The sequence below is a fragment of the Dipodomys ordii genome, unplaced genomic scaffold (genome assembly GCF_000151885.1).
Source record: "Dipodomys ordii isolate 6190 unplaced genomic scaffold, Dord_2.0 Scaffold3, whole genome shotgun sequence".
NCBI classification, from domain to species: domain Eukaryota; kingdom Metazoa; phylum Chordata; class Mammalia; order Rodentia; family Heteromyidae; genus Dipodomys; species Dipodomys ordii.
Window position 1 is genome coordinate 19123399 of NW_012267219.1, and position 18267 is coordinate 19141665.

General features: G+C 34.6%; 1 protein-coding gene across 1 annotated transcript in view; it reads left to right on the forward strand.

The window, feature by feature from the left end:
• Acss3 (acyl-CoA synthetase short-chain family member 3) overlaps nucleotides 1-18267 on the forward strand; it is a 137236-nt gene that overhangs the window by 15228 nt on the left and 103741 nt on the right. Inside the window, exon 2 of the mRNA XM_013022563.1 lies at nucleotides 8058-8202. Coding sequence (XP_012878017.1) covers nucleotides 8058-8202 — 145 coding nt within the window. The remainder of the gene's footprint in view (nucleotides 1-8057; nucleotides 8203-18267) is intronic.

An 18267-nucleotide genomic window follows, 5' to 3' on the forward strand; every position in this document is an offset into this window, starting at 1 on the left:
TCTGAGCTTTTGTGTCAATGCTAGCACTTTGCCACTTGAGTCACAGTTCCACTTCTGGCTTTTTGTTAATTGGAGATAAGAGTGTCATGGACTTTCCTGTCTGGGATGGCTTTGAACTGAGATCCTCAGATCTCAGCCTCCTGAGTAGCTAGAATTATAGGCATGAGCCACCAGTCTCCTATTTGCCTCTTTTTTTATGTCTTTCATTTTTTTTCTTTATGTCTTTCTTTACTTCCTTATGATAAATTCTTAAAATAGGATGTCTGGGTCAAAATATATTAATGTTATTCTCCAAAAATTAATAAATATTATGAATAAGTTCTCTCAGTCCCTTTTCCTTACAAAATGTTTAAAGTTTAAATAAAATAACTCAGAAGATGCTTCAACACTGAGCTTTGTGAAATTGTAGTATTCTGCAATATTTGCCTGGATCTTTTATTTATTTTATACTTTATTGCCGTAAGTTATGCGACCTGTGTAAATGCTTTGTAGAAACAATCACAGAATAATTTATAAAGCTCAATGGAAAGAAATGTTCTTAAGCATTTGAAAATGATTGATGATATTTTCCTTCCTTTTGTAATAAAAGCTAGTATTCAGCATCTCTTTGTGGCCATCTCTAGGCAGTGAGCAGAATGAGTTAATGATTATGATGTCTGGGAGCTCAGTTGTAGAAAAGGTTTCCTCAGAACATTTCACTGTGTCATTCAACATGAATTATAACCTCACAGAGTAAGAATTGGATAGCTAAGATAAAGGTGAGCTATGAAAGTAAGAAAATGCACAATCCAAAGTTGTCCTTTCTCTTCCTACCATTTCTTAACTCAAATATTTTAACATGTTGTAATAAATTGAGTTCTTCTTCCCCTTCATGCTGCTGCTGCTGCTGTTTCTTTTTCCCTGTCCCCTTTTATTTGTTGTTTTGTTTCATTGTTGTTATCATAAGGATTAAACGGCCAGAAGCATGTTCTGTTTCCCCTAGTAAGTGTTCATTGGTAATACAGAGTTGGCCCTCCTTTTGGCCTCCCATGGTTCTCTGAATAATTTTAAGGTTACTTTCATAGTACCTGCTTGAAGTTCCTGGGGCCATATTGGATTGAGGTCTGGATTTCTAGGGACACATTCTGATTTGCAGTTCAGTTCCATAAGAATGCTACATGATTTATTTTTTAGTTATTTGACGCGATCTCAGTTCTTGAGTTATCATGATAAGGCTGGCTGGTAAAGTTTGCTTTCCCTTAAAGAAATTACTAAGTGGTTATTTTGTTACATTTGATTTCATAATGAAATAATATAATTTGAAATCTCTACATATAATATAATATATGTATATTATATATAATGTATATAATACATTATATGTTTATAATATACATATATTATATATACGATATCTATATTATATGTAGATAATATATATAACATATTATATGTAGATAAGTCTAAATATATTATGTTATATGTAAATAATATAATATGTTATACATAAATCTATATATTATTTATATGTATATTTTATGCATATAATATAATATATAATATGATATATATTATATTATATAATATGTAACACATAATATATGTTATATATAATAATATATTATGGGGAGAATTGGGTGGAGGGGTCGGGGGGAGGCTGGGAAGGGATGTGAAGGGTAAACAAAGGAGGAGGCTGTAATGCTTGATAAGAAATGTACGCATTATCCTGCACATGTAATTGTAACCCCTCTGTACAGTATGTTCACAAAAAAATAAATAAAATGAAAAAAAAGAAAAAAAGGAAAAATAATAATATATTATATAATATATGTGTGTTATATACATAATATATGTTATATATGTAATATATGTTATATATTTTCTATATATTATATAACATATATGTTATATATAACGTACATATATAAAATATAATATAATATGTTATATGTAAATGATATAATATATTATATACAACTCTACATATATTATTTATGTGTATATTTTATACATATAATATATTATAGATATATTGTATATATATGTTATATGTATATTATATGCATATATTATATATTGTATGTAATATACATATATTTTATGTAGAGATTTCAATTTATATTATTTCATTCTTATATTTCAATATTATATATACAGATTATATTTTATATGTATATATAATATTCATTTAATATATGTAGATTTCAAATTATATTACTTCATTAAGAAATCAAGTATAGCACAAAATAACTACTGAGTATACGATGTATATATTATATAATTTATTATGTATGTGTATCATATATAATATAACCTAATATAGTATAATTTGAAATCTAAATGTGTTTTGATCCTTTTTCTTTTGACCCTTCCGATTTAATATCCCTAATCTTTCCTTTTCCCCTATTAAACTACATTCCACATCTTTCCTCATTAAGTTTTCTATTTTTGCCCTTCATCTTCTCTCAAATACAAATAAAAACAAGATGAAAAGGCATCCTTACCTTGGTCCTTGAATTTATTGTCAGACATGACTTACCACCAGCAAATCTTTAAGATCATCCATTCATGCCTTTTCTCTTCATTGACAGCGGATTCAGTTCAGATAGCAGGTATTGATTTCCTGAAAACCTTCCTTCCTATTCTTTTTTTTTTTCTCTGCCGGCTGCGTTTCTCATCATGGGCAATTTACTCAGTTTTAATCCGAGATGATCTGGCAGAGGGGCAGATGGCTGGGATATCCCATCCTGTTGATACGGGGCAGTCTTCAGTCAGAGCTGCTGTGATGGATGGGTTCTGGGTGTACAAACTTAGGTACATTGGATCTGTGGGATTATGGAATCCCTGTCTTCGCATTAGGTTTCTCTGCTAAAACAGTCATCTGTCCTACAGAGAGATGTGCTTTCCAAATACGTCCACAAAAACAATATCCTTTGTGATTAAATTAACATAAGGTTATTACTCAGCTCCAAGTAAGCAATTACCCAATTTGGAGAGTTTCCTGGAACAGTCAGTTGATATTGCCCAAAGCCATGTATCTGCAATTTAGATGAGATGTCACTGTGTGAATAAAGCAACATGATGCTCTCTTAAAAATGCTTTAAAACCTTCTCTGTTTGCTCTGTTTGTGTGCAATAGTAGTCCTTTGAACTGGTCTCCCCGCCCCGCCCCCACCCCGTGTTGACCTTTACCTCATGGACTCTTTCTGATCTGTGTTAATGTGTCAGCAGACTACAACTAAGTTCTCATTCAGTTGCACTTGCAATCTTGCACTTAAAAACAATGCTTGAGAATTGACTGTTTCATTAATGCATTGCGCATGGTTTGAAGCTGAGGTTCTACAAATAGAACTCAAATGAACAGATACTTAAAACCCAAAATACATTTTTCTGGGAATCAGAAAGCCCTGTGACTCTTTCATAATTCTGGGGAGGTTATTTGACCCCTGAGCTTTATCTTCTATTTGTAAAATGATAACATTGTACCCAAGAGGTATTGTTCAGAGTATGTTGTTTAATACACATATGTAATACATTATATGTAGTTGGTATGCTTATAGTAATTATATATAATATTTACAAATATAATTTTTATAATATTTATAAATATAATGATTATATGTATGAAACAAAAGGACGGAGCCTATTACATCATTGTTGATTAACAAACTATTAGTTCCTTCTGTACTTTAAAAATCTACAGACTCGGGGCTGGGAAGGTGGCTCAGTGGTAGAGTGCTTGCCTTGCATGCCCAAGGCCCTGGGTTCGATTCCTCAGCACCACATAAGCAAAAAGAAAAAAGCCAGAAGTGGCGCTGTGGCTCAAGTGGTAGAGTGCTAGCTTTGAGCTGAAGAGCTGAGGGACAGCGCCCAGGCCCAGAGTTCCGGCCCCATGACTGGACCCAAAAAAAAAAAATCTACAGACTTTTGTTCCAGGCCTTCCACAAAGAAAACATAAACCTAGCATCCACCTATCATAGAATCTTTCTTCTACTTCTAATTTTATTTTATTTTATTTTATTTGGCACTAATACTTGGGCTTGAACTAGGGACCTGGGTGCTGTCGTTTAGGTTTTGCTCTCATGGCTGCTGCTCTACCACCTGAACCACACTTTTACTTCCAGAATTTTTGGTGATTAATTAGATATGTCGTGTGTACTGTTCTGCCCAAGCTTGCTTTGAACAATGATTCTCAGATCTCAGCCTCTTTAGTAGTTAGGCATGAGCCACCAGTGCCCAGCTTCTAATTGCATTTAATTTATCTCTGTAGTTTTTCTTTCCCACCCCCTCACGTTTCTGGGCCTTTCTATGACTTTCTATGCCAGTCAATAGTCGTAGGGGATACCATTTCCTTGTCTCTCTCTCAAGTTTTCCAATCATACTGCTTTCCCAAAGGATCTCCCTGAAATCCATTTCTCAGCAGGCTATTTCCCTGCTGCAAACTCTTTCTTGGCTTTCTTTTTCTTAACTGGCTTTTAAGAGGAACCTTGCCCTTATCTTTTCTGCTTTCTGCTCTTGGTATGCTCCTGTTTCAAATACATCTCTTGTTACTGCAGTGCTAATGCACCTGCACTTCACAGTTGAACTTAAACTTTGCTCCATTATTATTCTTGTCTCATTTGCTGTGCTATTAAAAAAATTCTCCCATTGATTTTCAGCCCCTTTTTCTCACTTCTCCTCATTTTCACCCTGCTCTTTTAGTAAAAGCCAAGTGAGAAATTTGCACAACCTAAAGAGAAGCCATGTCATACTACTGTTCTGCATGCTCTAAAAAACTTCTGAGACATGAATCTTAACTCCAGTTGTTTTTTTTCTTTAACCCTGTATATCATCCACTGCAAGATGACCCCTTATCTTCTGAAGCTCATTAATATCCATCTGTTATATCTCTCTCCTACCACTAACATTTTATTTAAATTTTTATTCACCTTTACTGATTCTGTTCTTTCTTCCTCTACCACTGGTAGTGAGCAACCACATGTGTTTATTTAAATTATTTGGTTAAAGTTAAATAAAACCTACATAACGGTTCCTCAGACATATTAATGAGTCACGTGTGGCTACTGAAAACTGAAAGGCTGGTTAGAGTAATTGCAGAACTAATATTTTAATTTTAATTAATTTAAATTTAATTAGGTACATGTGACTAATGGATACCTAATTTTATTTAGTTAATAATAATTATTTATCTATTTACTTACCCTTAAGCAATTGTACCAAAGGTTTCAATTCATCGTATCAGTTTGGGAATACAATACATTTTGATCAATGTCACCCCTCTTTACATTTTCCTCCATATCTTCTGTGACTACCCTATTGAACAGCTAAGACACAACACATTTCCATCACCACAGACATTTCTGTTGGACAGGGCTGATCTATAGGAGTTGGGAAATCTTTCCATTCAAGGACCAGATTGAATAGTTTGGGCCCAATAAGTTTCATGGTAAACAGTCATTTCTGCTGTTATAACAGCAAAAACAGCCACTGAGAATTTGCCAACAACTGAACATTGCTATGTTCTAACAACATTTTACTTGAGCAGAGGCAGATTTGGCATGTGGGTTCCAGTTTGCTGGCCCTTGTTCTAAAATGTTTGGTATCTGTTCTTTCTATCCTCTTCCTGATTTCCTCTAAGTTTTCTATTTTTACTCTTAAATATGTCTGAAATTGACCTCCCTTTTCTTCTTTGTTAACACTGCAACATTTTATTTTTGAGAGAAAACCCCCCCAAAACACTCTACTCGTGACAACTAAGTCTTAATAATGTTTCTACCACTTCCCAATAGCTCATTAAGTTATGCATTCATAAATACATAGAGCCATCCATTAGTAGTTCATAGCTCTCATGATTCAAACACTTCCTTGAAAGCCTCACCTTGAACATTGCATTGACGAACAAATCTTCAACACTTGAGCGTTAAGGACATAGAAGATGAAAAGCTAGAATACTATCACATTAATTCACCAACACAGTATTATGGTTGGAACCCAGCTCTTGACTTAATAGCAATCCTAGTTAATTACTTGCCATGTATATACCTGTGTAGGTCACTTCATTTGTCTGCCTCGGTTTCTTCATTGGTTTACTGAGGATGATATTAGTATACTTAACCCACATTGATCTTTTCTTTTTTTCTGAACCTGGGACTTGAACTCAGGGCCTAGGTGCTGTTTCTGAGCTTTTCTGCTCAAGGTTAACATTCTACCACTTGAGCCATAGCTCTACCTTTGGCTTTTTGGTAGTTAATTGGCAATAGACTTTCCTGTCCAAGATGGCTTCAAACCATGATCCTTGGATCTCAACCTTCCCCGTAGTTTATGAGTATAGTCAGTGAGCCATCAGCACCTGGCTTCATATTGTTCTTATTAAGATTAAGTGAATTGATTTCTATTACATGGTAATAGCATTGCCTAGATACAAAGTATATTGTGAGCTTTTATTTGTTCTAGTTGCCATAAATAGATGTCTAGGGACCATTTCAGTGTACTGGCTTTCGCCTTATTTTACATACAGGAAATAAAACCTTAAGCTCTTAATGATCTTAATATTAAGCTAATCCAAAACTCACAAATATTAGATAAAAATTGATGTTCTTTGAGTATATTACCTAAAACAATAGTATTATCTAATTGTTAAGGGCTTGGTTTTATCCAGTTTGCTGCCTTGAGCAAATTCTGCCATTAGTTCCCTTATATGTAAAATAGGCTTAAAAATAGTACTCCACAGAGGAAAGAGTTTTGTATTTTAAATGGGTTTAAGTACATAGAGTAATAGTCTAGAGTAAGGTTCAATAAAGGTTAGGAACTTTTAGTTTCAAGACAAGATAAAAAAAATAAACTTCTTATGCAACTCACTACTTACAGAGCACAGCTTAAGGCATCTCACATCAAGTGCATGTAAGAATATAAGAAATGTACTCATTATCTTGCCCATGTAATTGTAACCCCTCTGTACAGTATTTTCATAATAAAAAATAAAAAAAAGAATACTGGAAGAATGAAACGGGGGTGTGAGGAATGATACAGCAATGGAGTTCTCCGGGTATTCTGTGTTATGTTATACATTCTTAACTGGTTTCTGAAAAAAAATGACATTTAGAAACCTCACTGGGTACAGACTATATAAAGCCCCAAATAAAATCTTCTCTCTGGTAAATGAAGCAAAAAAAAATCACAAGATCTTGCAGGACAAAAAACTTTTACGTATGATCACCCTAGTATAGCCAAACACCAAGGAAATCACTTTGCCATAATTCCATACTTACCAATAAAAACCTGGTGGAGAGTCTAGATTTCTACCCTTGCCATCTACATGACCATCTTCCCTGATGCTATCATCTAAGTTTATATGGGAAGCTGGGAGTTTGGTCAAAGTTAGAGGGTCACATGGGGAGCAGAAATGAGAGCCCTTCCCTTTCTCATCCAAGGTGGTGTTTGGAAAACCAGTGGAAGCATGAAATTTCACCATGACCAATTAGTCAGGAGATGCTCCTCAGCCCACAGGGTGTAAGAATAGCCTAGAGATGAATTGGCATTTAGATTTGAGTGTGGTAGTGATAGAGTATCTTCCCTCCAGCACAGTGCCAAAAAAGACCTGCCAAAACAGAAGATTTAAAACTCACAAATGATTTCCAAGGAATTGAATGTTGAAGTAAGTTTGTCTATTTACAGCAGGTACCAGGACTTCAGTCATATGCATAACATTTCTTTTTTCATGAGCTCTAATGCTTCTTTGCTACCTTTATATATGATTCATTTCATCTATGCAAAATAGATGACTTCCATGCTGTACACTCTAATTTCAACTCAAGCAATAAAAACCCACAAGTTGTCACTTTGAAGTATGAAGTGTATTTTTTTCTAGTCTACATATAAATATATACATGTTTAGCAAAATAAAAGTGTGCATTCCATGTCATCTAAAATATGTCCATTATAACCATCATCAGTTGGAAGAGAATGCACTAGGAAACAGTTTATAAGCCAGTTTTGCCAAACTAGAGACAAATCAGCTGAGTTAAACAGTAATATATTCTGGAAGGAGTCACCTGCCTTTACTTTCTGATTTCTTTTCAGGTTTGTGGAAGGAATGCTTAACATCTGTTACAATGCTATTGATCGTCATATTGAAAATGGAAAAGGAGATAAGATTGCTATAATCTATGACAGTCCTGTTACAAATACAAAAGCAGCTATATCCTACAAGGAAGTCTTGGAGCAGGTAATATCATAAATTTTCTACGTGTGTATTGGATGTTATATTGATTATTTAAATAGTACATGTTCTCATTATATAGTCATTTTTATTGCAATGGTATATTATGGTTTCATTTTGGAGGCACCATGTCAATAAATGCAGGTATGTGAATTTAGGATCACTTTAACCCTCTATGTTTTACAGTACTGATAGTTACTCATTTTACAGGAGCGGGCTGGAAAATCTCAAGAATATGTTTAAATGTGCTTCTGTCCTTTGTGTTCCCCTCAGCAGCATCACCATAGTGAAAAGTGGCGACTCCTCATCCTTGCAGGATTGAATCAGTTCCCTTACTAACTTTCCAGATGACAGGATCTGTTCATGGTAGATTACTACCTAAAGTAATTCCAGAGGTTATTATCATTCAGAGATTTAGTCTTAATGACTCCTAACCTGTGATATGTAAGCCACTTTAGAATTTCAAGTTAATAAGACAAATAAAACCCCAATAAAATGAAAATTGTCTGTGTGTACCTGTGTGTGTGTGCGTATAATATGCACAGTGCGTTCAGTGTATGAATGTATTGTATAATGTTAGTCACTTTTATATTTCTAACTTTCTTGGCCATGGTTTTACCATTCTTCCTTATTTCCACATTCATTCCTTCAGATACTCCTGGCCCACTACAGCTCTTTGCATTTCTTTCTCATAAATGTTATGATCCTAGCTATTCTGTACATAGAGAAACTAAGATCATGATTCAACGCTGGTCAAGGCAGAAAAGCCTGTTAGACTCCTATTTTCCATTAACTAGCCAAAAACCAAAAGTAGAGATATGGCTTAAGTGTTGGAGAGCCAGTTGAAAGCCAAAAGTTGTAACTCTTAGGGATATCACAGAATTGACAAGTGGGAGATATAAGTTTTCTTTCTTAAAGTTAGAGAAAGAGTAAAATTTCAGAAGTATTTATAGTAAAGGTGTTTGAGTATTATGGGCAGTGGAAAAATCACTCCAATTCTGTGGGGCACTCCTTTGTATGTGTTTTAAAGGGAAATAAGTACGTAGGACAGGGTACCTTAATCTCACTATTTGCATGAACATTGCAGAATTTAGTAGTGTACTGGATGATTATGTACTTAGATGCTTGTAGCTTTCTTCACTGAGTTGTGATGACTAAATTTGCCTCTGGACATTGTTAATATCTTTAAGTAATTTATTATTTATTCTTGTAGTTTGCCTCTTCAGGTTTTAGAAGAGTTTTAGTCATGATTTAAAGCTTGTTCTTGAGTTTTTCTTATGTAATAGTGACAGTCTCATTTTATGAATATGACAGCCTGAGATACTTGGTAATTTTAATTTATATACAGGTTAGAAAGTTTATTTGAACATATTATATAATATTTATCTATATTAACACATTAATTTTCATACATACCCAAACACCAGAGTCAGAGGAAAAGCTTTGAAGAAACCTAAAATAAGATTGGTCACCAATCTCAATTTCTCTTCATCCCTTTTAAAATTAATTTATAATGTAAGTGTATTTAATAATTACACAAATCTATCTCACTCTGTAGCTCTCTGATAGCTCATCTTATTTTCAAATACTGAGTCTGGACTTTGAGACTTTTATTTTTTTAACATTTGTACTAGTTCACTGGTTTCAGTTTAGCCTAACATCAAAGCATTTACAAGGACAGTTTCTCTCACCTGCTGAAAGCTTCTGATTCCCCTGGCTTTCTTCTCTAAAGTACTAAAGGAAGAACTGTTAGGAAATAGAGGGAGCATTGTGTGCTACTTTGATTACCTGTGCCAGGGTCCCCTTTGGCCTTTATGTTTTTAAGTAGGGAAGACAAAGAAAGATTTAATGGGTAATTTCATTGGGGACAAACAAAAAGAGAACAGTGTTTGTCCCATTACTTACTTAATCTCCCCTGTTTCATTTCTAATGAGATTTTCTGGCTAGGTAAAGCTTGATTAAGTTAGTTAGAATTTTTTATTTAATTAGAAACCAACAAATTTTAGGCTAAGTTGCTGTAATGACACGAACCATTGGAGAATTTTACACAGTGATTCAAAAACACAGCATTTCTGAAACTGCCAAGTTTTCTGAGGATGTGAATACTGTAAAGAAAACTTTACAGGAATTTGAGCTCCAGTTAAGAGCCATGCTTCATTCGGCAATTTTATTTTATATGTCAGATACTGACAGGAACAAAGAATAACAAGTAAATAAGCACATCGCATCTTGTCAAGAGCTAAGAAAACAAATATATATGGTCAATTTCAATGTAATACAAGGGTTGATTCTGTGGAAATCCATGAGAAAGCATCTATATTATTTTTCTTGATCATAACACATACTTGTGGTAATTAACTTATAAACAGAAAAAGGTTATTTTAGGTCACTCTTTGGAAATTCCAGTCAAGATCAACTGGACCAACGTCTTTGGATTTATGAAATAGGACCAGATGGTAACAGCAGGGGACATGTTGGTGAAGTATGCTACTCCTTTATGGCCAGGAAGCGAAGCACAGAGCAAGGAGGGTAAATTCCCACAATTCCTTGTGAGGGCAGATCCAAATGACCTAAGGATCTCCAATTCTGTCCGGTGTCCTACAAGTTCCAACAGCTCTTGTTAGCATCACCTGGGGGGCAAAGGCTTTGGCATCTACCTTTGTGAGGGACACTAATTCAGACCATAGAAGCTCAGTTAGGGGAAAATAACATCAAAGAAGTTATTCTGCGAGAACTGGGTGTCTAAAGATACAGAAAATTATCTCCTCTCCCTTGAAATATTTTGTTTTCCTTCATATGTCCTATAAGTCATGTTACTTACATGTTATTTTGTCAATGAGATCTTCCATAATCAGACTAACTACAAATGTTCTTGCCCGTACCGTGTCATACCTCCCTTCTAGGTTTTTTTTATTTTTTCAAATTTGGCACTTATTAATCATTACTATTTTTTCATATTTTATTTACTTATTTAGTGGTGTTATCTCCTATGTTAAGTTCTACAAGAACAGAGACTATCGTTTTGTTCGTGAACAAAAATAGAACCAAATAAAAACTTATTGGATGATAAACAAATGAAAGAAATTTTCAAATTTAATTTTTTTAATGACTAGCTTCCTGTATTACAGAAACTTTTTAAGTTATGGCAATAATAGAACTTGATTATCTTTCCAAATAAAATATAACATCTGCCTGCGGAAATTTTCAACTTGATGAATATTTTCTTCTTTGATTTTTTTTTTCACAATTAACAGTCCGAAGATTTGCATTTCAGGAAATGTATACATTTATTGTGTCTTTATTATTTTTAAGTGCTTTTCAAGTTAATAAGACAAATAAAACCCCAATAAAATGAAAATTGTCTGTGTGTACATGTGTGTGCATATATATATATATATATATACATATATATAGTGTGTGTTCAGTGTGTGAATGTAGCTATTGTATGCATAATGTTAGGCACTTTTATGTATTGCTACACTAAACTAAATTTAGTTTTTAATTTACCTCTTTGTGGATATTTTTTATTTTGCAACAATTATGGATTTTTTGTTTATTCATCAAACAAGAAAGTGACTCAATAAGGGAATCTGAGAAATTTTCATGAATATATGTATGTTAGAAAAATTGTTAAAACCTAATGTTAAATTTCACTTATTTAATTCAAACTGAAAGTGACTATTATCTCCACTAGAGACAATTTTGAAATATAATTATGACAGTTGTGGTAATTATAAAGGTTTAGTAATTTAGGGAATGAAATTACTCTGAATCAAAGCTTCTGTCCAATGAAAAGTCCTTTCTACCCCCTGCCCTTTGCAATGTTCTCTTCAAAGTATGATTTCCATTCTCTCAGAAATATGTCAGGGTAAAATAATTTCATCTTTTCTAATCAGGGTGTCAGTGTTTCTTCAAATAAAAAGCTAAAATACAGAAACCAGAAAAAAAAATGTGGAAATTCAGCCTCAACAATCTGACTTGCCTTACTGAGGAAAATGTATGAAGTGGTACAAATGATAGAAATTGTTTTTCCTTAAGTGACTTACTAAACTCTGGAAAGTTCATTTATATAATAGCCTTATTAAAAAGTTTTTATGTGTAAGATAAAACTAAACATGCTCATGTTTGGTAATAGAAAAAATATGCTAAGATGAGAAAGAATTACAGTCACTCATGTGCTTTTCCCTAGGGTTCTTTTTTTTTTTTTTTTTTGTCGGTTGTGGGGCTTGAACTCTGAGCCTGAGCATTGTCACTCAGCTCTACCACTTGAGCCACAGCACCACTTCCAGTTTTCTGAGTGGTTTATTGGAGATAAGAATCTCACGGAGTTTCCTTCTGGGACTGGCTTTGAACCATGAACCTCAGATCTCAGCCTCCTGAGTAGCTAGGATTGTAGGCATGAGCCACCAATGCCTGGCGGGTTCAATTTTTTTTGAACTTTTCTTTAAATATATATAAATATATATTCAGGAAAGAAAACTGATCACATGTATTTTTTTTAGCTTTTCATAAAATGAATATATCCATGTAACCAAATCAGAAAATAATATTTTCCCAAGTGCCCAGAAGCCCTTAATATGCCTTCTTCGGTCATTTCTTCCCCAGCCTCTATATGATTGCAATCCAAGTATCTAAACGCCATGATTGAGCTATGCTTGCTTGGAATGTCCTAGAAATTGAATAACACAATGTACTCTCTATGTGTGTGGTATTTTTCCCTCCACTTTCTGTTTATGATATTCATATAATCCATTGTAAGAGCTTGTAATTCGATAGTTTGGAAGGTGTCTAGTTGGGGTCATTACACATAATGCTGATATGGATATGTTTGTGCACAAATTTTGGTCCTGATGTTCATACATCTGTGTTGTGAGTGCATTTAGCAATGAGATGGCTGGTTCACAGGGTATGCATGAGTTGAGCTTGCATAAAGAGCACCAGACAATATTCCAGTGGTTGTACTGAGTTTTATTTCTACCTGCAGGTTTTATGAGAACACTATTTGTCAGCATTTGGTGTCAACAAAAGCAAGTCAGTTTAATTTTGACTGTTCTGGTATATGTATGGTAATAATATTGCATTATGGTTTTAATTTCATTTTTATTTTATTTTTTTGCTTGTGCTAGAGCTTGAATTCAGAGCCTTGGGTGCTACCCCTGAGCCTCTTTGTGCCAAGGTTAGAGAGCTGCTGCTTGAGCTACCGGGACACTTCTGGCTTTTTCTGAATGGTTTATTGGAGATAAGATTCTCAAGAACTTTTCTGCATGGCTGGTTTCAAACTCAGCCTCCTGAGTAGCTAGGGTTGTAGGCGTGAGCCAGTGGTGCCCAGCTTAATTTGATTTCTTTTTTTAAATGTCTGATGAAGGTGAAGTCCTGCTCCTATAACTCCTTTTCTGAAGTGGTCATTCATATCTTTTATACATTTGTTGTTGTGTTGACTTGTTAATGTACCATGTTTTCACATTAGGGAGATGTTTTTGCAAATATTTGTAAACCATAAGTAAAAATGACAGAGATTCCATAATAGAATTAGCAGACTAAATGAAAGAGATGAGGGAGGCCAGTGGAAGGGCTGACATTGATCAAGATGCATTGTACTTGTAAATTCATATGTTGAACTGAAATCCTTGTGAACAACTACGTAAAGATAATGAAAAACTAAAATAAGTGTCTTAAAAAATATAAACTTGAGAAAATATTCCCCACTGATTTTAAAACAGCTGAGAATGTTGTCTTTACTTTCATACCTTACATTCTAGATGTGCATGCTCTGTGGTAGAATATCTCAAAATAGGAAGCATAAGCAAAAAATCAAGTACTTTTATTAAAGTACAAAACACTAATTAAGGGATGGAATGTAGCTTAATGGCCAACGGCTTACCTAGCAAGGACAATGTCCTGGGTTTGATCACCAGAACCACAAAAGAAAAGACAAAAAAAAGTTTAAAAAGCAAACAAACAAAAAAGTCTAGTTAACTTGACTGTGTAATCCGTTCCAAACAGTTTTTTTTTTCATAAGCCCTGCTACTTTGGTGAGATGTTTGTGTTTTTGTGGGGTAAGCCAGCAAGAGAGACCACACAGACACAGAGTACAGCCACGGCTATATTGGGCATTCGGTGCCCAAAGTCCAGTCCTGAATTCCCTTTCAGGGCTGCTTTTAAGCAAAAATTTACATCCTTGTTTGCTCAGGGGTGGAAAGGTTTTCCTGCAGGGGCAAGCCAAGGGTGAAGATAGAGAAGAAAAACAATGCTGTAAGCAAGCATTGAGCGAGAGCAGCATGACCTGTTTCTATGATTTGTCTATATGATTTATTACTCGGGAACACAAATGGAGCAGTGGGTACATTTATCTTTAAATGTGAAACCATAAAGAATCAGTCTCAAGGGTGGGGGGTACAGTCACATAATAGTCACAAAAGTGACTATTATGAAGCTACAGAACCCAAGAAGAAACTCGAAGATGGTTATGTTTGATAAGGCCTATTACATTGTAATACAAAGTTCTAACATGTATGTGTTAACACTTGTCTTTCTTTTAAAATAAACTGAGATCCACTAATACCAGGTTTAACTTTCATCTAAGTTGTCATAACTGAAATTTTACAGGTCAGTAAAATTTAAGAGAAGTTCTCAATGCATGAGATACATAGAAAATGATTGCTAGGCCAGTTTTTAGTATGAAAATATAATTAAATAATAAAACAACAATTTAGAATTTTCTATCTTCCCCTTTTCCAAACTAAAACTATCAAACTATTATTTTTTATCACAAATCCACATAACAATTTAATCAATCCTTTTGAATTTCCTCAACCAGATTTCTAGAGATGATACTGTCTATTAAATCAAGATGCTGTATGAAGCATAAACTCACTAACTTTTACTTCCTGCTATTCCAGAAGCCATTTTTCCACACTTGGAAATCTAGAGTGTTTGAGGAAGAATTTTTTCCTAATATACTAGTCTATACAGGAAAATTGTCATCTAGTTAGGGAGTTACATTGTAAGTAAAGAAAAAAAACAAGATTAGCTATATCTAGATCTATATCTATAGATATATAGTTTAGTTTATATCTATAGATATAGATATTCTTACATCCATATCTATATATCTATATCTATAGATATAAACTAAAGGCAGCTGGGCACCAGTGGCTCATGTCTGTAATCCTAGCTACTCAGGAGGCTGAGATCTGAGGATTATGATTCAATGCCCAGGAAAAGTGAGACTCTTATCTCCAATAAACTACTCAGAACGAGCCAGAAGTGGCGCTGTGTCTCAAGTAGTAGAGTGTTATGCTTGAGCGCAGAGAGGCTCAGGGACAGAACCCAGGCCTAGAATTCAAGCCCCAGGACCAGTAAAAAAAAAAAAAAAAAAAAGCTAAAGGCTTGGGTTGGGTTGCCATTTCAGTTATATAAGTCAGGGAAATGTACTTGTCACTAAGCAGATGATATTTATACAGATCACAGATAATCAATGGGAAAGACGATGTGAGTATTTGAGTTAAAAGTGTCTCAAGCAGAATGTGTGAAGCCAGAATAGACTGAGATCATTGGGAAAGTCAGTGGAGCACTGATGGGTTTGCACATGCTCAAGAAGCTGAGATCTGGAGGAATGAGGTTCAAAGCCAGCCCTGGCAGAAAAATAACCAGAGAAAAGCAGGGCTACAGAGGTGACTCTACAGCAATCAGTGAAGTGAATACAAAGCTCTGGCTATGTGTTTTTCTAGTACTGCTAAAAAAACATTTTTTTCCAGCGGGGGTGGGGAGTGAGGACTCCGGATAGTGGGAGAAAAATGAGGGAGTGGGTAACAATGTTTGACAAGAAATGTACTCATTACCTTACTTATGTAACTGTAAACCCTCTGAAGATTACCTTTGCAACAAAATAAAATTTAAAAATATTTTAATCTACTTGATAATTTTATCCTCACATTTGTGCATTTCATACAGATGTATAACGGTTAAATACAAAATTCTAATACATCAATAGATGGTTGTGTTTAATAAAATTAGAAATCTGGGGTAAATTGTTGGCTTATTTTCTCATGGAATTCTTGATTGGAGAGTAATTTACATTATAAAACTGAATGATTTTAGCTTGGTTAGATGTAGTTTTGTAGGAAATTTGATGCACTTTTGAACATTTGTGATAAATCTGTAGTGTGCATGATGATCTGTGTTTGTTCTACTCAGTACTATTGTCTGTAATGTTTTTGTAAAATTTCTTCCTTAAAATGTGTTTAAAATATTTCGTTCAGTGAACTAAATGATATTGGAACAGACCCAAACATTACAAATGTTCTTATGTACTTTGAGGTATTTTGCAAATTCTCTATGAGCCCTTCACGTGTATTGATTGACTTTCAAGATGTATTGGCAAATAAAGTCATAAAGATGAACCGAAATGCACCACAGTATAGGCAGCAGGCTTGAGGCACCCAGAGAGATTGTCATGTTTTACATACTGCCTGTAGGAAATAAAAATCAGAGGTGTTTGCTTAATTAGAACTTTAATTAAGTTATCAGTGCAGAATTGACCTAACCAATGTGTAGCTCCTGTTGACTTCTCATGCTTCTTTTTAGTGTTTCTTTTACTTTAAAAGAAAATATCTAAACAAACAATTCGGCAATCTTTAATATAAAGAAAAAGTATTCAGTACTTTTGGTACTGAAAAATAGCTAATGCAAAAAAGAAGTACATAGTCAATCAAAGACTATTTTAATGAGTGATGGAATAAATGGTGGAGGGAAAAGATGCAGTATAGAAGTATTTTCCCAATGATCAAAGAAGAGCTTGCTGTGAATCATGATAGAAAAACGGATGGACAATGGAATCCTGCAGTCTGGATTTTTTTTGTAAATAGAAGGTGGAGAAAGTATAAAAAAGTATGTAAATTAAGGCTCATAACATTTGTTGTCTAGTGAAGATCTCTGTGCTCTTATACAGTGCAACAATATCATATTTTCACAGAGTGCATTTTTATACATAATACTGTTTTATATACTATAGTTTTTTTTTACAATTTAATTTTATTGTCAAAGTGATGTACAGAGGAGTTACATTCCTAAGTGTTAGGTTTTTAAAAAGAGGTAGCCGAGTATGAACAGCAGCACACACATGGTATTCAGGTAAGGGGTAGGTTTATTCTACTGTAGACCTGCTGGGAACAGGCAAGGTTGGTACTCTACGTGGCTGGGAAAGGCCTGGGAAAGAGAGAGAGCTAGGAAAGAGAGGAAAGAGAAAGAAAAGAGCTAGAAAAAAGCAGAGAGAGAGCTTCTGGGCCTGGGCTAGGTCTTATCTAGGGTATGGGCAGAGAAAGGTGTGGCCACATCAAATTCAGATGTGACCTCAGCGGATGCAGATGTGACCTCTTCCAGGTGTCCCAGTTGCCTAGGTAACGCAGGTACTGGGTGGAGACTTTGCTGCAAGGAGGGTGGAGTCTGCTCGCCATCCAGGAGTGGACCTTACACTAAGGTAATGAGTACATTTCTTGTCAAACTTTGTTACCCCCTCAGTTTTAATTGTTCTGATAGCAGGTGATCAGCACTTAAGGGTAACTTCTTTCTTCTCATTCTGTTACCTTGATTGGTTCCTGTAGTTTAACCATACAACTCTGCCCCTCCCTTGAATTTTTTGGAAACTCTTAATACCTGTGGCAAAATCTGTAGCCTGCATCAATCTAATTCCATGCCATCGAGATTCCAGTATCTACTATGTTGAATCCTGTTGAAGAGAAATCATACATTTACAAGCAGTGGCTTAGTATAAATTTATGGATCAGTGTCTGTTGAGATTTAAAAAATGTTGCATTTCAATGTTTTCTCTAGCTTTTCTACTAAGTTTGTATTTTCCCTTCAAAGACTGTTTCAGACTTTTGATTTGCTCATCTTAATTCTTTGAGCTTTTTAAGAAGTATTGATCATATTGCTGGAGCTACAAACATTTGGACTGACTGTATCCAATCCATTGTCTTCTCTTTCTGTCTTTTTACAATGGAGATTCATCCCTTGACATCATGAACTAATTTCTTTAACTCTTTTCTTTTTGAGTTCTTGTTCTGTTAGCCT